At 46.1% G+C, this 24,418-nt stretch overlaps 2 protein-coding genes across 2 annotated transcripts in view; one reads left to right on the forward strand and one right to left on the reverse strand.

Moving 5' to 3' along the window:
• RTCB (RNA 2',3'-cyclic phosphate and 5'-OH ligase) overlaps positions 1 to 8,032 on the reverse strand; it is a 24,472-nt gene extending 16,440 nt beyond the window's left edge. The window contains exons 1-2 of the mRNA XM_056517656.1: positions 7,876 to 8,032; positions 7,640 to 7,792 (exon numbers count right to left, since the gene is read on the reverse strand). Coding sequence (XP_056373631.1) covers positions 7,640 to 7,732 — 93 coding nt within the window. The 5' untranslated portion in view covers positions 7,733 to 7,792; positions 7,876 to 8,032. The remainder of the gene's footprint in view (positions 1 to 7,639; positions 7,793 to 7,875) is intronic.
• On the forward strand, positions 7,860 to 22,989 carry FBXO7 (F-box protein 7). Its single transcript, XM_056517625.1, has 11 exons — positions 7,860 to 7,972; positions 8,897 to 10,716; positions 11,533 to 11,672; positions 13,109 to 13,325; positions 14,854 to 15,081; positions 15,201 to 15,345; positions 16,995 to 17,078; positions 19,092 to 19,181; positions 19,270 to 19,446; positions 21,094 to 21,131; positions 21,594 to 22,989. The coding sequence occupies exons 1-11, from the start codon at positions 7,936 to 7,938 to the stop codon at positions 21,912 to 21,914; spliced, it is 3,297 nt and encodes a 1,098-aa protein (XP_056373600.1). The 5' UTR covers positions 7,860 to 7,935; the 3' UTR covers positions 21,915 to 22,989.
• The last annotated feature ends 1,429 nt before the right edge of the window (positions 22,990 to 24,418 follow it).

The following is a 24,418-nucleotide window of genomic DNA, read 5'->3' on the forward strand; positions in this document are numbered from 1 at the left end:
CCCACCCGACCCAACCCTGTCATGGTATTCCTTTTCTTCCCAGGATACTGAAGACGGCGCCCTACATGTCGGAGGCTGAGGTGTTCCGGAAATTTTCCTACTCGTTATGGTGTCCCCGTTGGGACATGGTTTCGGCCGGTGATTCAAGGTCTTATGGAATCGGTTTGGGTTCTACCGTGATTCCAGGTTTGAGTTACGGCTACAACTTTCGCATCAAGAAAGAGGAGGAGACGATGGAAGCAGTCCCTTATATACCAAGCATCCTGACCAGGGATTGGTCAATACACCCTATGGACTGCTGGGAGTTGTAGTTTTAAGTGGTTCTTTAAAGTTTTAGTAAAAAATTAATTAAAAGAGTTTTGAATTTCTGCTATGGGCATTAATAAAGGAAGATTAATGCATAAGATACTCGCCTCCTGTCTTCATATAACTAATATTTTCCGTCACAAGCTAGGAAAATCTAGATTTATATCCTGTATTATACTCCAGAGCTGTACTCACTATTCTGCTGGTGAGGTCACTGTGTACATACATTACATTACTTATCCTGTACTGATCCTGAGTTATATCCTGTATTATACTCCAGAGCTGTACTCACTATTCTGCTGGTGAGGTCACTGTGTACATACATTACATTACTTATCCTGTACTGATCCTGAGTTATATCCTGTATTATACTCCAGAGCTGTACTCACTATTCTGCTGGTGGGGTCACTGTGTACATACATTACATTACAGATCCTGTACTGATCCCGAGTTATATCCTGTATTATACTCCAGAGCTGTACTCACTATTCTGCTGGTGAGGTCACTGTGTACATACATTACATTACTTATCCTGTACTGATCCTGAGTTATATCCTGTATTATACTCCAGAGCTGTACTCACTATTCTGCTGGTGAGGTCACTCTGTACATACATTACATTACTTATCCTGTACTGATCCTGAGTTATATCCTGTATTATAATCCAGAGCTGTACTCACTATTCTGCTGGTGAGATCACTGTGTACATACATTACATTACTTATCCTGTACTGATCCTGAGTTATATCCTGTATTATACTCCAGAGCTGTACTCACTATTCTGCTGGTGAGGTCACTGTGCACATACATTACATTACTTATCCTGTACTGATCCTGAGTTATATCCTGTATTATACTCCAGAGCTGTACTCACTATTCTGCTGGTGAGGTCACTGTGTACATACATTACATTACTTATCCTGTACTGATCCTGAGTTATATCCTGTATTATACTCCAGAGCTGTACTCACTATTCTGCTGGTGAGGTCACTGTGTATATACATTACATTACTTATCCTGTACTGATCCTGAGTTATATCCTGTATTATACTCCAGAGCTGTACTCACTATTCTGCTGGTGAGGTCACTGTGTACATACATTACATTACTTATCCTGTACTTATCCTGACTTATATCCTGTATTATACTCCAGAGCTGTACTCACTATTCTGCTGGTGAGGTCACTGTGCACATACATTACATTACTTATCCTGTACTGATCCTGAGTTATATATCAGACAGGAGGCTCATATCTTGCATTAATCTTTCTTTTATTAATGCCCATAGCAGAATTTTATTAAAATAATGTATTTAATATAACTTTTTGAAAAAAACTACAACTCCCAGCAGCCCTTGCGCCTTCCTCCTCCCATTTCCTGTTGACTGGTGCTATAAATGAGGCTGCTGGACGATCCACTTCCTCTTTCTTTCTGCTCATGGCAGACAGATAAGTACACTGAATGTATATGTTTTCTATAAGTTTCTGACTATTCAAATTCATCTCTTTTCTCATTAATTCTTCCTATCTATCATTATATTCTCAATTATTTCCTTTTTATATATTTTCCTTTTATCTATATCGGTCATATTCTAACTGTTTGTCCCTTAGGGATTTTGCCGGTGGCCGGTGAGTTCCGGCTTACCTCTGTAGGGCGAGACACGGAATTCTTTTCCGTCTATCTCCCCCTTCCTCCCACCCTCTCTTGTGGCTTACCGGCGCCATTTTGAGCTTCTTCGCGCGCTTTTCCTCACTCCTTCCCGCCACTGAGCTTCTTGTTCGCCGGGAAGGAGGGCGTTTCCTCTTCTAACGCGCATCTTCTGACGCGCTTTGCTAACACCACTCCACCAATCACAGCGCTCCCTGCCGAGTTCTCGTGAGATTTCGCCTGGGACCGTTGTAACTAGTTGCCGCCTCCTCTCCCCGTCGCCAGTGTGGTGCGAGCGACGAGAGGAACGGCAGCAATTTTGTGGTGGTCAGCGTTTTGGTCAATTACCATCTCCCCAGGTAGTTTTCACAGTCCGGTCACAGAATACTGACAGGATCCTGTTAGGTGCTAACCTTTAGCCTGCAATTAATTGTACCGTTGACTCTAAGCTGTTTCCAATCATAACCAGCTTATAATATATACCTATTCAATAGCTTGTGGAGCTCATAGTGAGGTCCACTACAGATTCATTTTGAATATCTTAGTGCTACTTGATAGCCTACACTAGATATGGCTGGTGATAACAGCAAACATACTGCCCCTATCATGGCTGGTACTGAGGAGCATATTGAGTTAGAAGCCTCCCAGTTAATGACGGCTACTCAGATACAAGACCTTATAAATAGGTCTGTCCAAGCTGCATTAGCCTCAACTATACAGCCCTCTATTAAACCCTCAGTCTCTGGAGAGAAACCTAATAGGGGCAAAGCGCTTTCCAAGCGCAAACATATTAATGAACAACTCGACTCCCCGGCAGGGGAAGAAAATAATATGTCCATGACAGGACCCACTCCGGCCTGTCAAACCCCACATCCTGAATACGACCGACCCTTGGGCCTCAAGGAGACCGTTACAAAGAGGCATAAGTCCAATAGAAGGACAAAACCAGACTCGTACGACACATCAGAGGATGAGTCGTCAGAAGTCTCTGAGGTGGCCGAGGCCACGGACTCCGACTCTGACAAAGAGGATGCGGGGTTCTTAGCAGAAAATTCTAACGCCAATCTCGACATACCTTCCGAGACGGTATTAGATACACTCGGACAACCGTTCTTTAGTCCGGAGGCTATCACTCATCCCCGGTCAGGGGATTGGGCCCCATTACCGCAAGTTGCGGACTATATAGAGTTTTGGACCAGAAAAGCACTGGATCGGTCCAATCGCAACAAATTGCGATCAGAGTGCCCCAGACCATATGTGGCCAAGAAAGTGGCACAAACACCGGAAATAGATCCGGTCCTGATGAAATATTTAACCCGCTCCGGCAAGTACTCCAAAAAAGGAATTGAACGTTCGTTCAAGGTAATACAGGATCGGATCTTAGACCTCCTGGGCCCGCTTACTAAAATTTTAAACCTGTCGGAACAGGCAGCCTCTACCTCCCAGCCGGTAGATTTAGGGCAGCTAAGAGGATGGGCCCAGCGTGCTATATGCATGCTCGGCAGCGCCAACACAACTTGTTCTATTGAACGCAGAAGGTCCATATTAATGAAATTGGAACCTCAATTGTCGCACCTTGCTGAGAATGAACCGGGCCCTTCTGCTGAAGGCCTTCTCTTCGGCGAGGATTTGATCAAGAATATAAATAAATTTGTGTCCTTATTTACTAGCCTTGATAAGGCTCAGAATTCATTGAAAAAATCGGGTTCTAACCCTAAGGTTTTTGGCAAGGCCGGCAGAGGGAGAGGGCGCTCTGCCGGCCGCACTGCCTACTTCAGGCCCTACGCTAGACCAAATCCACAGCCGTACGCTCCTGCTCAGCAGTCATACACCTTGCCGGTGGCACAACCTGCCCCCTTCTTTCCACCACGTGGACGCCCCTGGAGGGGACGTGGAGGCCGAGGTTTCCCCAGATCCCGTCCGTCAGCCGGTGAGTATACATCCTCTTACACTATCACAAACACTTGTGGGGGGCAGACTGAAGTATTTTATCCACGTCTGGTCCATGATTACGGCAGACGCTTGGATCATCAATACGGTAAAGGGTTACCAGATAGATTTTCAGTCCCTTCCAGTACTGAACATCAAGCCACATCCCATTCACTTTTCGTCCCAAAACATGACACTCATAGACACCGAGCTTCAGGAGCTTGCAACAAAAAATGCAGTACAGGAGGTGGACCCCCTCTCCCCAGGGTTTATCAGCAATTTATTCCTTGTCAAGAAAAAGGATGGCGGCTATCGCCCTGTGATCAACCTAAGAGACCTGAATCAACACGTGACTTACCGTCACTTCAAGATGGAGGGTATCCACCTGTTACGCGACCTCTTATGGCCGGGCGACTGGTTAGTGAAGGTCGATCTGAAGGACGCGTATCTCACCGTCCCCATGCACCCATCCTCCCAACCTTTCCTAAGGTTTCTGTGGAGAGACAGAATGTGGCAGTTCACCTGCCTGCCATTCGGATTATCATCGGCCCCTTGGTGCTTCACAAAGTTGCTCAAGCCGGTAGTAGCGACTCTCAGAAGCAGAGGGGTGCGACTAATTATTTATCTGGACGACTTACTGATCATGGCAAGTTCCAGAGCACAAGTCTTGTTGCACAGTCAGTGGACTGTGGGGTTGTTGAAGGAACTAGGGTTCCTGATCAACGACAAAAAGTCCATTCTGATTCCTTCAAGATCGATGGAATTTCTAGGTTTCCTGGTGGATACCGAACAAGCAGTACTACGTCTACCCAATGCCAAGCTAGCCCTGATTCGCAAAGAAATCAGGGCTGTGTTGCGCAAAGGTCAAGCGTCGTTACGGATGATTGCTCGAATAGTCGGCCTGTTGGCGGCTTCCATTCAAGCAATCTTTCCGGCCCCGCTCCATTATCGGGCACTTCAGAGGCTCAAGATCCTCCATCTTCGCCAGGGTTTACGCTACGCAGACGAGATTGCTCTCTGCCCGGAGGCAGTGACGGAGTTACACTGGTGGCTACGCCATGCCGTCGAATGGAACGGCAAAACTATATTCAACTCCTGCCCAGACATCATCATAGAGTCCGATGCGAGTCGACATGGTTGGGGGGCACGCTGTGGTCGAGCCACAACAGGAGGGAGTTGGTCAGAAGACGAATCTCTTCTCCATATCAACGCACTGGAATTACTGGCGGCATTCTTTGCAATCAGGAGTTTTCTTCCACACAGATCCAATTGCTGCGTGTTATTACGCATGGACAATGTGGCGGCAGTGCAATATCTCAATCGCCTTGGAGGCACGAGATCCAGGATTCTGGCGAACATTGCGTCAGACTTCTGGCATTTTTGCCTATCCAGGGACATCATCCCAGTGGCGGAATACCTACCAGGTATATCCAACTCGGTAGCGGATTGGAATTCCCGTTACCTAGTCGATTACAGCGATTGGACGCTCGATCGATCTGTGTTTCTCATGATTCGAGAACTTTGGGGTCCCTTACATATGGATCTTTTTGCCTCTCGTCTCAACCGGCAATTACCCCGCTTTTACAGCTGGAGGCCGGACCCGGAAGCGTCAGCAGTGGACGCTTTTCGTCAAGTGTGGCCGCAGGGGACTCACTATGCGTTTCCCCCATTCCAGATGATTACCAGAGTTCTGCTACAAGTAACAACTCAGAGAGCGACAGTGGTTCTGATCACTCCTTGGTGGCCCACGCAACCGTGGTTTCCCCTTCTCCTAGGGATGTCCATCGACTATCCCCGATTGATTCCCTGCACACCTCTACTTCTCACGAATCCGATCGGGAAACCCCATCCGTTGATCCAGGAAGGCAAGCTTCCACTCCTCGTGTGGTTGGTTTCGGGGTCCCAGACGCTGGTAGCGACCTTTCACAATCAGCTAGAGACCTCCTCGCCCTGGCCTGGGCCCCAGGGACTAGATCGGCGTATCGATCAGCCTGGTACTTATGGGTTCGTTGGTGTGATCAACGACAGGTTGATCCCGTTCAAGCACCTGTTCCCATCATAGTCAACTATATGGCAGATGCCTTTGAGGCCGGAAAATCTTACAGTTCTTTGAATGTTTACAGATCTGCCATATCGGCATATCACTGTCCGGTGGATTCTCTACCGGTTGGCAAACATCCGTTAATGTGCAGATTATTGCGGGGAGTGAAATTTAAACGTCCTCCCCGTCCTCGATATCAATCGACTTGGGATGTCTCCCGAGTATTAGACTTCTTTACCTCCTGGGATGCCAATGAAGCGCTATCCTTAAAATTTTTGTCGTTCAAATTGACTACACTACTTTGTCTGGTTTCCATTAAACGGGTGTCGGATGTTAGAGCATTGGACATCTCTAGGCGACAATTTTCGCCTGAAGGTGTCCGGTTCTCGGTTGTTCGGAGGACCAAGTCGGGACTTCAATCAGTCTTTTACCCTTCTTTTCCGACTCATCCTCAGCTTTGTGTAGTACGTTGTCTCCAAGCGTACGAGGCGCGGACAGCGACCTTACGTTCACTATCTCATACTCAACTTTTATTATCCTATGTGAAGCCCCATCTTCCAGTCAGTTCGGCCACGCTGGCCAGGTGGGTGCGGTCGGCCATGTCTATGGCGGGCATCGACGTTTCCTTGTTCGGGGCCCACTCTGCTAGAGGGGCTATGGCCACTAAAGTGGTTACCTCAGGAGGTTCACTCGCGGACCTCTTATTGGCCGCCGATTGGTCGTCAGAGACGACTTTTCGTCAATTTTATTTTAGACCGGAGGAACACGTATCCGTGGCGGTACTCTGATTTGTCTTGCATTACTATTTTCTGTTGTCTATACTTGTTAAGCTTTAAACTTGCAAGATATGAGCCTCCTGTCTGATATATAAATCGAGATTTTCCTAGCTAATGTGACGGAAAATATAAGTTATATGAAGACAGGAGGCGAGTATCTTCCCTCCCGACCCACCCTATGATGATGTTTATGTTTCTTTTTAGGATACTGAACAGAATGGTCGACGACGTCTTCGTGGCAGTGGAAGCTGAAATGTTCGGTTCCTGTTGTTCTTACAGAGTTCCTGATCCAGATGGTCAGAAGGTTCACGGCCCGGTTGGCCGTTTGTTCAAGGGTTCCTGAGTCGGAGCTATGCTTCATGGCGGTGTTCCAGGACTAAGTTGTCAGTCTAGACATCGCAGCAAGAAAGAGGAAGTGGATCGTCCAGCAGCCTCATTTATAGCACCAGTCAACAGGAAATGGGAGGAGGAAGGCGCAAGGGCTGCTGGGAGTTGTAGTTTTTTTCAAAAAGTTATATTAAATACATTATTTTAATAAAATTCTGCTATGGGCATTAATAAAAGAAAGATTAATGCAAGATACTCGCCTCCTGTCTTCATATAACTTATATTTTCCGTCACATTAGCTAGGAAAATCTCGATTTATATCCTGTATTATAATCCACTATTCTTTTTTTTGGAGGGGGTCACTATATGGCAGATACTATAATTCACTGCCATCTACTGGCAATCTTATGTAATTACACTGACTATACAATATACAGATCTCCGCAGACATCCATGTAACAGCGCCACCTGGTGAACACAATACAGCAGTGCATCGTCAACAACAGTAACAACAGCGCCACCTATAGATTAAACAAAAAAACAACCCATACGGTTTTTCACGCAGCAGCTGGTATATAGCCATATGTATCATACGGGGATTAGTATATACGGACCTGCATATTAGGGACAAATCCCTTACGGATCCTCCAGCAGTTCTTGTGGATCTTGTCCAGATACTGTAACTCGTCATTGTAGCTGCGGCTCATGGTGACAGCTCCTCACTCTCACGCTCACGAACCAACCGGAACAACTTCTGACGTCACTTCCTGTTAAAAAAAAACTACACTGCCATTGGTTGTTCTGTGACAATAAAGTTTATTGAGAAAAAAAAAAAAAAAAGCCCATAAACCTTTGAGTGGAGGCTGCACGTTTCCTGTTTACGGTGGAGCTCCAGTCTGCAGCCTCAGAAATGAACGTCCAGAGAAGGAACGTTTTTCGGTTCAGAGGTATGTGGCATTAACCCCTTCTTTTCCTGTCAGCCATTTTTGCCATGTTTATAACGTCTCGCCTTCTAAGAACCGTAATTCTTCATTTCCCCACGTACAGAGCCACCCGTGGGCCTGTTCCTTTTTGCAAAATCAATTGTACTTTTTAAACATACCATAAAATGTAAAGCGAGACAAAAAACTAAATTATTTGTGGTCTGAAATGGAAAAAAAAAATCCACAATTCTGCACATTTTGAGGGATTTAGTTTTTGCGCCGTTCATTTTGCAGTAAAACTCATAGGTTAATTTTATTCTGCGGATCGGTACGATTACAGCGATACCCCAATTTATATCATTTTTGTTGTTTTACTTACTATAAAAAAAAAAAAATATATATATATATAGGTGTTTTTATTTTTGATTTCCGTTTACGCCGTTCACTGTATGGGATCAATAACATTATATTTTAGTGGCTTGTTTCCTGCCAAATATGTTTTATTTTTAGTTTTTACCCTAATTTTAAAATTAATTTTTTTCTTTCATAAGCAATCATTAGATTGCTTATACTGATCCTTGCCATGCGGTGGCTATTTGATCGCAGTATGCAGAGGGTTAATCTGCCGGGATCAGCTTTTTTACTTTTTGCTGGTGTTCTTAGGTTTTGGTCTCCACCAACAAGTGTTTGTTTTATTATAGGACAGTGGTCTTCAACCTGCGGACCTCCAGATGTTGCAAAACTACAACTCCCAGCATGCCCGGACAGCCGATGGCTGTCCGGGCATGCTGGGAGTTGTAGTTTTGCAATATCTGGAGGTCCGCAGGTTGAAGACCACTGTTATAGGAGATAGTGGTGTTTGTTAGATTTTTATGTACACTCTGTAACATTTGGTTATAGTTTAATTGGAATTTATTATTAATTATTAGTTTTCTATTTCTCTGACAGATAAAATCATCTCCCGGTGCAGGCTGTCGTGCCGGCCGGTGGGACATTATCACTGCCACCTCTGTAAGAGGACGGTCATACGGCGGGTGGATATGGAGAGGCATTTATTGTTGTGTGACATCTCTGCAGTGACGAAACCGCCATCCAATGCACCCTCTACAGTGCTGATCCCATCACCCGCTGCACCCTTTCCAGTGATCCCATCACCCGCTGCACCCTCTCCAGTGATCCCATCACCCGCTGCACCCTCTACAGTGATCCCATCACCCGCTGCACCCTCTTCAGTGATCCCATCACCCGCTGCACCCTCTACAGTGATCCCATCACCCGCTGCACCCTCTCCAGTGATCCCATCACCCTCTGCACCCTCTACAGTGATCCCATTACCCACTGCACCCTCTCCAGTGCTGATCCCATCACCTGCTGCACCCTCTCCAGTGCTGATCCCATCACCCTCTACAGTGATCTCATCACCCTCTGCACCCTCTACAGTGATCCCATCACCCACTGCACCCGCTCCAGTGCTGACCCCATCGCCTGCTGCACCCTCTCCAGTGCTGATCCCATCACCCGCTGCACCCTCTACAGTGCTTATCCCATCACCCGCTACACCCTCTCCAGTGCTGATCCCATCACCCGCTGCACCCTCTACAGTGCTGATCCCATCACCAGCTGCACCCTCTCCAGTGCTGATCCCATCGCCTGCTGCACCCTCTCCAGTGATCCCATCACCCACTGCACCCTCTCCAGTGCTGATCCCATCACCCGCTGCACCCTCTCCAGTGCTGATCCCATCACCAGCTGCACCCTCTCCAGTGCTGATCCCATCACCAGCTGCACCCTCTCCAGTGCTGATCCCATCACCAGCTGCACCCTCTCCAGTGCTGATCCCATCACCCTCTGCACCCTCTCCAGTGCTGATCCCATCACCCTCTGCACCCTCTCCAGTGCTGATCCCATCACCCTCTGCACCCTCTCCAGTGCTGATCCCATCACCCGCTGCACCCTCTCCAGTGCTGATCCCATCACCCTCTGCACCCTCTCCAGTGCTGATCCCATCACCTGCTGCACCCTCTCCAGTGCTGATCCCATCACCTGCTGCACCCTCTCCAGTGATCTCATCACCCGCTGCACCCTCTCCAGTGCTGATCTCTTCTCCCTCTGAACACTCTCCAGTGTCAATCCCACCATCCACTGCACCCTCTCTAGTGCTGATCCTACAACCCGCTACATCCTCTCCAATACTGACCCCACCATTCACTGTACCCTCAAAAATGCTAATCCTGCCATCCACTGCACCCTCTCCAGTGCTGATCCCACCATCCATTACACCTTCTAATTTGCTGATCCCATCATCTGCTGCATCATCTACAGTGCTGATCTCATCACCCTCTGCACCCTCTCCAGTGCCGATCCCACCACCCTCTGCACCCTCTCCAGTGCCGATCCCACCACCCTCTGCACCCTCTCCAGTGCTGATCTCATCACCCTCTGCACCCTCTCCAGTGATCCCATCACCCTCTGCACCCTCTCCAGTGCTGATCCCACCACCCTCTGCACCCTCTCCAGTGCTGATCCCACCACCCTCTGCACCCTCTCCAGTGCTGATCCCACCACCCTCTGCACCCTCTCCAGTGTCAATCCTACAGTCCTCTACATTTGCAGAAGAACATGATTATGCCCTGCAATCTCTGCCCCCTGCGGTCACATTAAATGCACAATCAATAAAATGCCCACAGTGCGGCCTCAACCTTCTCAGGAAAAACCTGAGAGTCCACATATCGAGGAGGCATGCAGAGGCGTCGCCAGGTACTACCCAGGTACGTGTGACCATGTGCATGAGTGTATTTGATTATGTGTAAATAAACATAAAATCTGACAAAAAAAATTTAATAACAAGCTCGGTACTTGACACAAAACTTTGCCAAAGCCAGTCATAAAGGGGTTAAGAACAAGAAAGCAGGTGAAATGTTTAGTTTTTCAGGATTTTTAAGGTGTTTGTTTGTTACAATAAAGTTAATTGAAGAAAAAAAAATCTTTAAGTGGAGGTCACGTGTCTCCTATGTAGACTGTTCTCCACTCTAGACAGGAAACATGTGACCTTCACTGAAAGATTTTTTTTTTTTAATCAACTTTATTGTAACAAACGACCAAAACAATTCTGCACGTTTCCTGTCTAGAGCGGAGCGCTGTTCTTTCTCTGCGTGGAGGTAAGGAAGACGGAGGTTCTTGGTCTCCCCCTGCAGGATGAGATTGGTATCACCCGGAAGTTTCTCCTATGGGGTTTTACGAGCTGGTCCCAAGAGCTTGCACTCTTATTCGTTTTTCTCTGACTTCTGCGCGTAGTTATTGAGACATCGACATTTGTACGCATTGTATACGTGCTATAAAAAGCATTTCCGTCGGTCGGAAATGGTCGCCGGGGACGCGCTTCCCTTTTCGTAATGAGCGCGAAAGGATTGCTGTGTGGTCCGTATTTTCCGCCATACTTTGCGCCATTCTGTTCTCTGCAGTCGGTGCTGTGTGTACACAGTGAGGAAAAGTGAAAGTGAAAGTGTTCGGCAATAGTGACGAGGGGGGGGGGTGGTTTAAAGACACGGACGCCAAATTAACCGCCAATTTGTCTGGTATTACAGGCGCGGAAAGCTCGCGGGATGAAGCTGAGGATCCGAGTCGGGAAGCGTAACGGCCGCCTGGAGCTGCAGGCGGACGAGGTGACCCTGGGGGATCTGCGGAGAAAACTGAGCCAAATGTACCTCCCGACGCTGGGGTTCAGGTAAAGGGTAAAGGGTTAAATGGATGCGTCCTGAAGCGAACGGGAGCCATCTTGTTTACTGTGACTGCCGCAGATCGGATAGTTATCGCGGCAGAGGATTTGTTACTGTGTTATTCGCTGTGCGCTAAATAAGACTGCCTGCGCTGATACATTGTAACGAAAGATCAGATTTATGTGATTTCAGGATTGTGTAGACCAGTGTTTCCCTACCAGGGTGCCTCCAGCTGTTGCAAAACTACAACTCCCAGCATGCCCTGACAGCCGAACTTCCAACACTCCCATGTTGGGAGTGCTGGGAGTTGTAGTTGTTCAACTGCTATAGAGCCTGCAGCCTTCCTGCTGTTGCAAAACTACAACTCCCAGCATGACCCGAAACCATATCTATATCCTGGGCAGCCTCCGTAGCAGTGTTTCCCAACCAGGGGGCCTCCAGCTGTTGCTCCAGCTCCAGCTGTTGCAAAACTACAACTCCCAGCATGGAGTTGGCTCCCGTTGGCTGTCCGGGCATGCTGGGATTTGTAGTTTTGCAACAGCTGGAGAGCCACAGGTTGGTGTTGCTGCCAGTTTTAAAGCGGTACTCCCTGGGAAAAAAAAAACTGGTGCCAGAAAGTTAAACAGATTTGTAAATTACTTCTATTAAAAAATCTTAATCCTTTCAGTACTTATGAGCTTCTGAAGTTGAGTTGCTCTTTTCGTTCTAAGTGCTCTCTGATGACACGTGTCTTGGGAACCGCCCAGTTTAGAAGAGGATTGCAATGGGGATTTTCTTCTAAACTGGGCGGTTCCCGAGACACGTGTCATCAGAGAGCACTTAGACAGAAAAGAACAACTCAACTTCTGAAGCTCATAAGTACTGAAAGGATTAAGATTTTTTAATAGAAGTAATTTACAAATCTGTTTAACTTTCTGGAGCCAGTTGATATATATATATATATAAGTTTTTTCCTGGATAGCCCATTTAACAGATTTGTAAATTACTTCTATTTAAAAATCTTAATCCTTCCAGTTCTTATCAGCTGCTGTATGCTCCAGAGGAAGATCTTTTTTCTTTTTGAATTTCCTTTCTGTCTGACAACTCTGTCCATGTCAGGAACTGTCCAGAGTAGAAGCAAATCCCCATAGCAAAACCTCTCCTGCTCTGGACAGTTCCTAAAATGGACAGAGGTGGCAGCAGAGAGCACTGTGGTCAGACAGAAAGGAAATTACTTCCTGTGGATCATAAAGCAGCTAATAAGTACTGGAAGTAATTTACAAATCTGTTTAACTTTCTGGCACTAGTTGATTTAAATAAAAATAAAATAAAATTTCCACCGGAGTACCCCTTTAATACTTCTCACAGCTGGAGGTTTGGTACAGTTGTATAGACCAGTGTTCCATATAGGTCTGGAGTTCCCCTTTAAGTTATATATTATATTTTTTCCCCTGTCCCCCCCCAGTCCTGACACTTCATTCTCCATCACCCTGAACGGCCGGGACCCCCTGACCGAGGACGAGAGCAGCCTGGAGTCCTTCGGGGTCATCTCTGGGGATCTGATCGTCGTGGTAACCGCCGATACTCTGCAGCCTGCGCCCACTCAGGAGCCGCCATTGCCGCCATCTTCTAGCGAGACAAGCGATACTGACTGCGCTCCAGGGGCGCGCGATGTAGCAGAGGTGAGTTATACATCACGTTGGGTGTCCGGGCATGCTGGGTGCTGTAGTTGTGCAACATCTGGAGAGCCACAGTTTGCAGACTGCTGGTTTAATTAGCTTAGAGATATTAGCAGGTGGGGAATGGGTTAATTATTCAGTTGTCTGGGAAAGCTGGGTGACCAGTTAATGGAGTCATCATTGTAGCTGCCACCCAACTTTTTCTAGATTCCACAGATATGAAGTTCGGGATACTCAGTATTACATAACAGAAGATTAGCCAGTCGGTTATTTAGGAAAGCTGGGTCGCCACCAATATAGCCACCATTACAGCTGCCACACAGCTTTCCTAGATTCTGTAATAACTGTGCAGAGATATTAGGATAAGGACATATATCAATGTGTAACACAGCAAGTTAGCCATTTAGGTGTCTGGGAAAGCTGGGTGACAGTAACATAGTCATCATTATAGCTGCCACCCAGCTTTTCCTAGACTCCTTAGTTACTAGCTGTGCAAAGGTTAGGGATACTTACCAATTAGTCGTTCAGACATCTGGGGAAGCTGGGTCACCACCGCTATAGTCATCATTACAGCTGCAACCCAGCTTTCTCATATTCTGTAACAACTGTGCAGATATGTGAGGGTGAGGGACATCACTGCATAACTTAGCAGATAAGCCATTCACTTATCTGGGAAAGCTGAATGAATATACATTATAGCCACCATTACAGCTACCACTCAGCTTTCCCAGATTCTGTAATAACTGTGCAGAGATATGAGGGTGGTAACCTATCACTGTGTAATGCAGAAAATTAGTTATTTAAGAAAGCTAGGTGACCATCTGTAAAAGCTGGGTAATAGCTCTAATGGTGGCTATAAAGTTGTCACTCAGCTTTCCCAGATGAATGAATTGCTTATCTGCTAAGTTAAGCAGTGAAATTCCTCACTCTCATATCTCTGCACAGTTACTTTCAGAATCTAGAAAAGCTGGGTGGTAGCTATAATAGCGGCTATATTGTTGTCACCCAGCTTTTCCAGGTGACTGAAAGGATAGTCTGTTTAGTCATGCAGATACATATCCCACACCCCATTTGAGTCTGAGTGGCAGCTGTAATGCTGGCTATACTGATGATCACCCAGCTTTCCCAGACAACTGAATGGTTATTCTGATGAGTTCTGCAGTGGTCATTCAGTTGTCTGGGAAAGCTGAGTGACCACATTATAACCACCATTACAACTACCACCCAGCTTTCCCAGATTCCATAACTGCGGAGATATGAGCCTGGGAGCATCACTGCATATGTTAGTGGATTGGCCGTTCAGTCCCCTGTAAAAGCTGGGTGACCACCAATATAAGCCATTATTACAGATTCCATGACCACTTTGCAGATATACTGCATAAATTAGCAGATTGGCCATTCAGACCCCTCAGACGGTGTTTAGGTTAACCGTGCCCTGGCGTCACGAAAAGGTTAATTTGCCCATTACCATCACCCGACACCACAATCATGAGTTTTCTGTATTCCTTGTAATAATTTTCTTGCCATGTAGCCGGGACCCAGCTGTTCCCAGGAAGCGTCAGCCAGAGAGGAGGCGGCCATGGAGGAAGAAGAGGCGCCGTTCTGCCCCCCGGGGCCCATGCTGTGCAGCGAGGCTGCTGACGGGAAGATCCCGCACTCGCTGGAGGCGCTCTACCTCTCCTCCAGCTGTGCCACTGCCAACGATGCCCTGGTGGTTGTCGCCCATCTCCTCATGGTGGAAACCGGCTATACAGTGCAGGTAAATAGAGGGTCATTCAGCTGCGTTCACTATTCTGCTGGCTTCAGAGCTGAAATCTCCCAGCATTCCCCCTGACCTGGTTCAGTTTATGGCAATTGTGGCCCTATATCTCCTTCTAGGGTGCGAAGAACAAAGCGACGCCCATGCCCGAGGGCTGGAGAAGCAGCGCGGGCATCTACAAGCTCCACTACTCCCACCCGCTGTGCGGTGACAGCTCTGCCGCCCTGGTCTGTGTGCCAATGGGCAAACTGCTCATCATCAATGGTAAGGGGGGGGCACATAGTTCTCTCCTGCACTGATACATTGTAACAAACTATCAGAACAGGAGGGAGAGATTTACCTTGTTTACCTTACATTACTTATTTAGAACAGTGTTTTCCAACCAGGGTGCCTCCAGCTGTTGCAAAACTACAACTCCCAGCATGCCCTGACAGCCTTCGGCTGTCAGGGCATGCTGGGAGTTGTAGTTTTGCAACAGCCGGAGTTAGACAGGTCTGAGAACACCGCTCTGCATAAAGCAAACATGCTGTACAGCTGTAATAGTAACCATGTTACTTGACCACACAGCTCTCACAGTGTCCTGAATGGCAGACCTGCTTAGTTATGCAGTAAATAGCAACTCGGTTGCTCATCACACATGGTTTTCCCGGGCTCCTGAAAGGAAGATTTGCTAATAAATTCGGTGATACATTCATTGTTCCCAATTTTCGAGTTGTCACAACTTTCCTTGACTCCTGAAAGGCTTATCTACTTAGATATTCAGCACTTCTGTATTGCCTTAGCAAAGTTCCAATAAAAGAGTAAAATCTAGGTTCCATTCTCTGTAGGAACTATATTGACTACCCAAATTGCTTGTGACACAACTTTCCTAGATTCCTGAATGGCAAGTCTACTTAGTTATGAATCGCTTCTGTATTGCTTTAGTAAATCTACAATGCAAGGATTTGTCATAAAGCTGGGTTACAGCCTTTTTTGGGCTCTGTAATGGCTCATTACACTACTTTCCAGCCCCTCTGTTAGCTATAATGGCACCACATTGCTTGTGACACAACTTTTCTGGACTCCTGAATGGCAAATCTGCCTAGACAACACCTTAATGGCTGTCCAGGCATGCTGGGAGTTGTAGTTTTGCAACAGCCTGAGTTAGACAGGTCTGAGAACACCGCTCTGCATAAAGCAAACATGCAGTACAGCTGTAATAGTAACCATGTTACTTGACCGCTCAGCTCTCCCAGTGTCCTGAATGGCAGACCTGCTTAGTTATGCTCATCACACATGGTTTTCCCGGGCTCCTGAAAGGCAGATTTGCTAATAAATTCAGTGATACGTTCATTGTTCCCAATTTTCGAGTTGATTGTGTCACAACTTTCCTAGACTCCTGAAAGGCTTATCTACTTAGATAGTCAGCACTTAGCAAAGTTCCAATAAAATAGTTAAATCTAGGTTCCAGTCTCTGTAGGAGAACTATATTGGCTACCCATATTGCTTGTGACACAACTTTCCTAGACTCCTGACAGGCAAGTCTACTTAGTTATGAATCGCTTCTGTATTGCTTTAGTAAATTTACAATGCAAGGATTTGTCATAAAGCTGGGTTACAGCCCCTCTGTTAGCTATAATGGCACCACTTTGCTTGTGACACAACTTTTCTGGACTCCTGAATGGCAAATCTGCCTAGACAACACCTTCATGGCTGTCCAGGCATGCTGGGAGTTGTAGTTTTGCAACAGCTGGAGGCACCCTGGTTGGAAATCACTGATCTAGACTGAATGTAGTTGTAACTTTTTCCAGCCTGTGGATATGACTGAGGTTGTTCTATTCACTGCCAGCAAGCGGAGATCATGAATATAAAACAAAAGTCTATTAGTCTGTGTCTTGTATGCCATCTTATGTTTTCTCGTCTCGTCTTCGCAGCGACTTTGACCATTGGCGCTGAGCTGAAGTGCGTGAAGAGGCTGCAGCTGACCACCGGATCCTACATCTCCTTCCCGCAACAAGGTGTGAGAGCGATCGGTGATTGTTTAGTTAAGTCTGCAAAGAGGTAAAAATGGTCACATGACGGGTCACATGTCCATTGGAAGCCTAGAAATGCAAATATTTCTCTGTGCTTACTGAGTGGGCTGGACCCTAGACTGAGGGACTGTAATCCATCTAGTGTAAACTAGAAACAAGAAAAGAGGGAGGAGGGGGATGCAGCTGCAGCAGTATCGCTCCTTTATTCAGTATCTTTCCCTCCTGCTTCTTTCCCCCCTCTCAAATCAGTCTGACACAGACAATTCTGATACTGTTGCAGCTGCATCCCCCTCTTTTCTAGTTACTGCAGGCTTCTGGGAGGTTAGTTAGATCACAGCTTGACCCATGGGCTGAGGAAGAGAGACTATATTTACATCCCTCCTTTCTGCAGAGAGGCTATGATATGATTTTTTCCGTCTCTCACAGGATTAGTCTTACACAGACAATAAAGGAGAGATAATGCTGCGGCTGCATCCCCCTCCTCCCTCTCTTCTAGTTACTGTTTTACACTAGATGGATTGTTGGGGTTCTTTGGAGGTTTCTGATCATTTATAGAATGTACAGGCTTGAAAAGGGGAACTGCAGGCTGCCGGGAGGTAAGTTAGATCCCACTTTTCCCGCTAGGCTTAGGTAGAGAGACTGTGACAGAAACGCTCCTCTTGCTTTCTTTCCCCTCACAGCACGAGTCTCACACGTGAGCTGAGGAAGAGAGACTATAATATCATCCCTCCTTCCTTCAGAGAGGCTATAACATGATTTCAACTGCTCCTCCTCCCTCCCTCCACTCTTACACAGACAATAAAGGAGAGCTACTGCTGCAGTTGCATTCCCCCTCCTCTCTCTCTTATATTTAGTGTTTTAACTAGATGGACTTGTTGGGATCTGATCAGGTTTCTAAACACTTGCAGAGTCTACAGGCAGGAGAGGGGGAACTGCAGGCTGCTGGGAGGTCAGGGTGTCTAGAGAATGTAATAGAAATTATTCTATTTTTTATTTCTCGTCTCGCAGCATAAGCCTCACATAGAGTCTTGGGAAGAAAGACTATTTCATCCTATACATCACCCCTCCTTTCTGCAGAGAGGCTATAACATCATTTCTACTTTCTGCAGAAAGACTATTACATGATTTCTACTCCTCCTTTCCCCTCACTCACAGCATGAGTCTCACAAATGGGATCAGGAAGAGAGACTATGATATTATTACTCCTGCTTGCAGAGAGGCTATAACATGATTTTTACTCCTCCTTCCTCCTCACTCACAGCATGAGTCTCACAAATGGGATCAGGAAGAGAAACCTATAATAACATTCCTTCTTTCCTTCAGAAAGGCTATAACATGATTTCTACTTCTCCTTCCTCCTCTGTTGTGTCATGAGTTTCAAACATGGGATCATTACTCCTACTTGCAGAGAGGCTATAACATGATTTTTCTCATCCTTCCTCCTCACTCACAGCATGAGTCTCACAAATGGGATCAGGAAGAGAGACTATGATATCATTACTCCTGCTTGCAGAGAGGCTATAACGTGATTTTTCTCTTCCTTCCTCCTCACTCACAGCATAAGTCTCACAAGTGGGATCAGTAAGAGAAACTATACCATTCCTCTTTCCTGCAGAGAGGCTATAACGTGATTTCTACTCCTCCTTCCTCCTCTGTTGTAGCATGAGTTTCAAACGTGATCAGAAAGAGAGACTATAATATAATTTCTCCTTGCTGCAGAGAGGCTATAACATGATTTCTACTCATCCTTCCTCCTCTCTCACAGCATGAGTCTCACAAATGTGATCAGGAAGAGAGACTATGAAATCATTCCTCCTTCCTGCAGAGAGGCTATAACGTGATTTCTACTCCTCCTTTCTCCTCTCTCACAGCATGAGTCTCGCACAGGCAATAATGTAGAGATACTGCTGCAGCTACATCCCCCTCCTCCCTCTCTTCTAGTTACTAAATGACAGGTTCATGTATTCACATATCAATACAAATCCTTTTTCTCTTCAGATGTGGCCTTGGTGTACAGGGACCTGCAGAAGTTATCCCGCCTCTTTAAGGATCAGCTGGTTTACCCCTTACTAGCCGCTACTCGGCAAGGTAAGAGAGATCAGAGGAGCAGCCCATGAAGGAGGGGTGAGGAGGTTATACGTAGGACACTGAGCACAGTTTATCTCTCCGTCCTCAGCCCTGGACCTCCCCGATGTCTTCGGTTTGGTGGTTTTGCCCCCAGAGCTAAAGCTGCGGATTTTCCGTCTTCTGGACGCCCGCTCCGTCTTGTCCCTTGGCTCCACTTGTAAAAATCTTCGAGCGGACACGGAAGACCCCTCACTGTGGAGGTTCCTGTACATGCGCGATTTCAGAGGTAAGAAGGTTACACAGTGTCCTCTAGTCACATCCAAAGCATCAGTTCTCAAACTCACCGCTGCACACCAGCATCATCTGTACTGCTGTCAGGGCAAGCTGGGAGCATGAGAAGGGGGCGTTCTCTTGGCGACCGTCCGTTTCATGCATATGCATGTGAAATGGACCGTTGCCCAGAGAACACCCCCCCCCCCCCTCCTCCGCGATTGCCCTGTTTATGGCTACTATGAAGTTAAATAGCAGTGGTCTTCAAACTGCGGACCTCCAGATGTTGCAAAACTACAACTCCCAGCATGCACGGACAGCCGTTGGCTGTCCGTGCATGCTGGGAGTTGTAGTTTTGCAACATCTGGAGGGCCGCAGGTTGAAGACCACACTGTTATATAGTATTGTAATACAGAATAATGACTACATATCCCAGGAGGCGAGTAGGATTCTGAATGCAGCTTTGGGAGTGAATGGAGTAGAAAACATGTATGTAACTTAAAGGGATAGTCTGCTCTGAGGAAATTGTATTTAACTAATACTACACCACAAAATATCTAACTTACTAATATAGTGAAATCACAAATTATGCTAGCTTCAGCATGATTTAGCATGATTCACTCCTAAGAGGAAGTTGTGCAGTCCTCTAATTGTCAGTGTGGTGTTGTCTCAGCATTTCCCCAACTTCCTCTTTTTTTCCTGGCAGGAAGTTGTGTAGATCTCTTATTGTCAGTGTGGTGTTGTCTCAGCATCTCCACAGCTCCTCTCCTAACAGAAACTTGTGTAGTCCTTTCATTGTCAGTGTAGTGTTGTCTCAGCAGCCCCCCTGGCTCCTCCCTTACTCCTGACAGGAAGTTGTGTAGTTCTCTTTTATTGTCAGTATGGTGTTTTCTCAGCATTTTCCCAACTACTCGCCTCTCTCCTAAGAGGAAATTGTGTAGGCCTCATCGTAAGTGTGTTGTTATCTCAGCATCTCCCGCGCTCCTCCCCTTTCTCCTGACAGGAAGTTATGTAGTTCTCTTTTATTTTCAGTGTGGTGTTGTCTCATCAGCTTTCCGGCTTTTCCCTCTCTCCTGACAGGAAGTTGTGTAGTCTCATTGTCAGTATGGTGTTGTCTAAGGACCTCTCCAACACCTCCCTTTCTTCTGACAGGAAGTTGTGTAGGTCTCTCATTGTCAGTGTGGTGTTGTCTTAGCAGCTTTCTGGCTCTTCCCTCTCTCCTGACAAGACATTTTGTAGTCCTCTCATTGTCAGTATGGTGTTGTCTCAGCAGCTCTCTGGCCTATCCCTCTCTCCCAAGAAAATCTCTCCCATCATCCACTGCTGTCTCAAGAGGTGTGGCTGGATCTTGTCTCTGAGCTCTAGCCCCGCCCCCTGAGTGATGCCATCACTTCTGACCAACCTCTACAGCTACATCACGATCTCCCTGTCATATACACATATATCTCTATTGGGACATGAAGGGAAGAATAAGGCGTGGTTACAACATGCTGCCTTGTACTGAACATTGCCACAGGCAGAGGAGCAGACAGGGAATGAATACAGCAGCTGACTGTGGAGCAATAGTGAAAAAATGAATGGAGTTTTAGATATGATGGGTGTATGAACTTTTTATGTCATTTTTTGTTTACAAAGTAACATTTGTCTCTGTCTATGTAATCAGATGACAGCGTCAGAGACCCGCACACCGACTGGAAGGAGGTAGGTGCCCAAACATCTTTGTCAGGGTTTTTACCAACCAAGATGCCTCCAGCTGTTGCAAAACTATAACTCCCAGCATGCCCGGACAGCCAACGGCTGTCCGGGCATGCTGGTAGTTGTAGTTTTGCAACAGCTGGAGGCACACTGTTTGGGAAACACTGGTCTATGTATGTGTATGCTAAATATATAGTGATTAAAAGAAGATGGTCTGTAAAGGGGTTATCCAGGAATGGAAAAACAGAGCTAATTTCTTTCAAAAACGCTTCTCATCTGTCTCCAGGTTGGGTGCGGTTCTGCAGCTCAGTTCCATTGAAGTGAATGAAGCCAAGTTGTAAAACCACACCCAACCTGGAAACAGACGGGAAGCGTTTTTTATTTTATTTTTATTTTTTAAAGAAATTAGTTCTGTTTTTCTATTCCTGGATAACCCCTTTAATAAATCTCCCTTTTTGTATTTCGCAGCTTTATAAGGAGAAGTACAAGCGCACGTGCCGCAACTCGCGCAGTAGATACAGACCCTACGTACCGGACTTCCCGCCTTTTCACCCCGACCCTTTCCCTCCGGACCAATATCCACCCAACTTTCCCTACCCTCCCGGCATTATCGGGGGCGAATACGACCAGAACCCCATTTTCCCATTTGCCAGGGATCCCCTTTCATTGTTGGACCCACGGAGACATCCTAAACCGCCAGGACTCTTTCAGCCCGCCAGGCCACGGTTTGACCCCCTGTTTCCAGGCCGCTATATCCCGCCGCAGTCCAGAGGGGGGCCTTTTCTATGAGTAAAGTGGGGGGACACCATCCTCTATGTGGACTATAAAGGTCAAGTATAACAGACTCCTGCGGGATGATGGGAGTTTTCATCTCTTCAGCGTATAATGTTCTGATATTTGAAATTTCAAATGGCTTTTAGCTTTAAGCTATAACTTAAAGGGGTATTCCAGGAAAAAACTTTTTTTTATATATCAACCGGCTCCAGAAAGTTAAACAGATTTGTAAATTACCTCTATTAAAAAAATCTTAATCCTTCCAATAATAATCAGCTGCTGAAGTTGAGTTGTTCTTTTCTGTCTGACAACAGTGCTCTCTGCTGACATCTCTGCTTGTCTCGGGAACTGCACAGAGTAGAAGAGGTTTGCTATAGGGATTTGCTTCTACTCTGCACAGTTCCCAAGACCAAGATATATATATCTCAACTGGCTCCGGAAATTTAAACAGATTGGTAAATTACTTCTATTAAAAAATATTAATTCTTTCAGTACTTATGAGCTGCTGAAGTTGAGTTGTTCTTTTCTGTCCAAGTGCTCTCTGATGACACCTGTCTTGGGAACTGTGCAGAGTAGAAGCAAATCCCCATAGCAAACCTCTTCTACTCTGTGCAGTTCCTGAGACAAGCAGAAATGTCAGCAGAGAGCACTGTGTGTGTATATATATATATATATATATATATATATATATATATATATATATAATGTGTATGTATATGTTTTTTCCTGGATAACCCATTTAACCTACAAACGTTTTTTTGTTATTTTTTTATTATTATTATTATTTTTTTTTTTAAGGGGAACACCGCCATAAAGCAAATTATTCCATTCCAAATTTTTCCTGTTTTTTTCTTCAAAGGGTTTTACTTTTTGAGTTTATATCTTAAAAATCATGAAATCGGACAGGTAGTCACAGCTCCTCCCCCCACGTATAACCCACTAAATAAAAAGGATCAAAGTAAAAACCTTACGCAAAATGTTATAGTAAAGAATTAAAGCAAAAAAAGTTAAGCAAAAAATCAGGGGTCACTGTGGTTTCCCCCATTCTTTCTGTGCTCCACCTTGTCATAGTGAAAAAAAATTGGCTTAGGGTAAGTTCACACAGCGTACAAAATAAGGGATAAGGAATTTTCATCTTTAAAAAAAAAAAAAGACGTTATTCTGAGTGGTGAAGGACCTGCCACAAGATGGCAGCGTGTGGCTTCCAGGAGAAGGTCCTGCAGCCTTTGGCTATCCAGGGATGCTGGAAGTTATAGTTTTGCAACAGCTAAAGGCACCCTGGTTGGGAAACACTGACCTAACTGGGGCTTCTACCTAATAGGGAGGTTTCCCTACCTACCTATTGGGGCTTTCCACCTAATGGGGAGGAGGGATTCTTTATGTATCTTTTGGGGGCTTCTACCAAATAGGGAGGATTCTCTACCTATGTTCTTGAGGCTTCTACCTAAAAGGGGGGATTACATACTTATCTCCTAAGGGCTTCAACCTAATAGGGGGATTCTCTACCTACTGAGGGCTTCTACTTAATTGGGGGGGGGGGGGATTCCCTACTTCCTACTGGGAACTTCTAACTAATAGCAGTGTGTTACCTACCTATCTTCTAGAGACCTCTACCTAATTGCCTACCTAACTACTGGAGACTTCTACCTAATAGGGGGAAGTACCTACCTACTGAGGGCTTCTACCTAATGTGGGGGGATTCTCTAGCTATCTTCTGGGGCTTCTACCCGACAGGAAGGATTATCTACATCCTACTGGGGGCTTCTACCTAAAAGGGGGGGGATTCCTTACTTCCTACTGGGAACTTGTACCTAATAGGAGGGTGTTCCCTACCTATATTCTAGACGCTTCTGTCTAATTGCCTACCTACCTACTGGTGGCTTCTACCTAATAGGGGGAAATACCTACCTACTGAGGGCTTCTACCTAATGTGGGGGATTCTCTAGCTATCTTCTGGGGGCTTCTACCTAACAGGAATGATTCCCTATATCCTACAAGTGGCTTCTACCTAAAAGGGTGGGGGGGCCCTACATATCAACTAGGAGTTTCTACTTAAAAGTTGGGATTACCTACTTTTAAAGTGGGGATTCCCTACCTACCTACTAGGGGATTCTAATATGGGAGGATTACCTACCCAACTACTGGGGGGCATATCTTAATTATAAGTATCAGTGCGGGCGTCATGTTCGACTTTCACCTAAGGCTTCACAAAATCTAGAGCCACCTCTGCTGTCACATGACATTAGTTATTGGTATTGGTAAGTACCAATGTCTTAGAGAAAAAAAATGGTATGGGGACATCCCTAGTGACCATTAAAAGTTATTCTGTATCCAGGGGTAGAGGATAAGTATCTAATTATTGGGATGTGACCACTGCAACCCCCACTTTTCATTAAAACATTGGGGCCTGTAGTCTTGCAAGAGGATGGAGAGGCAGCGTGACGACCACAGGGTCGGAATATCGTGACGTCACGACTCTCACCGTCCCCTCAATGCAGGTCTATGGGAGGGGGCGTGAC

The sequence above is a fragment of the Hyla sarda genome, chromosome 4 (genome assembly GCF_029499605.1).
Source record: "Hyla sarda isolate aHylSar1 chromosome 4, aHylSar1.hap1, whole genome shotgun sequence".
In the NCBI taxonomy this organism is placed as follows: Eukaryota; Metazoa; Chordata; class Amphibia; order Anura; family Hylidae; genus Hyla; species Hyla sarda.

What these genes read in the sequence shown, in the direction of transcription:
- FBXO7 (XM_056517625.1), top strand. Translation starts at nt 7,936, where the DNA reads ATGAACGTCCAGAGAAGGAACGTTTTTCGGTTCAGAG. An exon ending in CGTCGCCAGGTACTACCCAG is followed by an intron (nt 10,717 to 11,532) that starts GTACGTGTGACC and finishes CTGGTATTACAG; the next exon opens with GCGCGGAAAGCTCGCGGGAT. An exon ending in CGCACACCGACTGGAAGGAG is followed by an intron (nt 21,132 to 21,593) that starts GTAGGTGCCCAA and finishes TGTATTTCGCAG; the next exon opens with CTTTATAAGGAGAAGTACAA.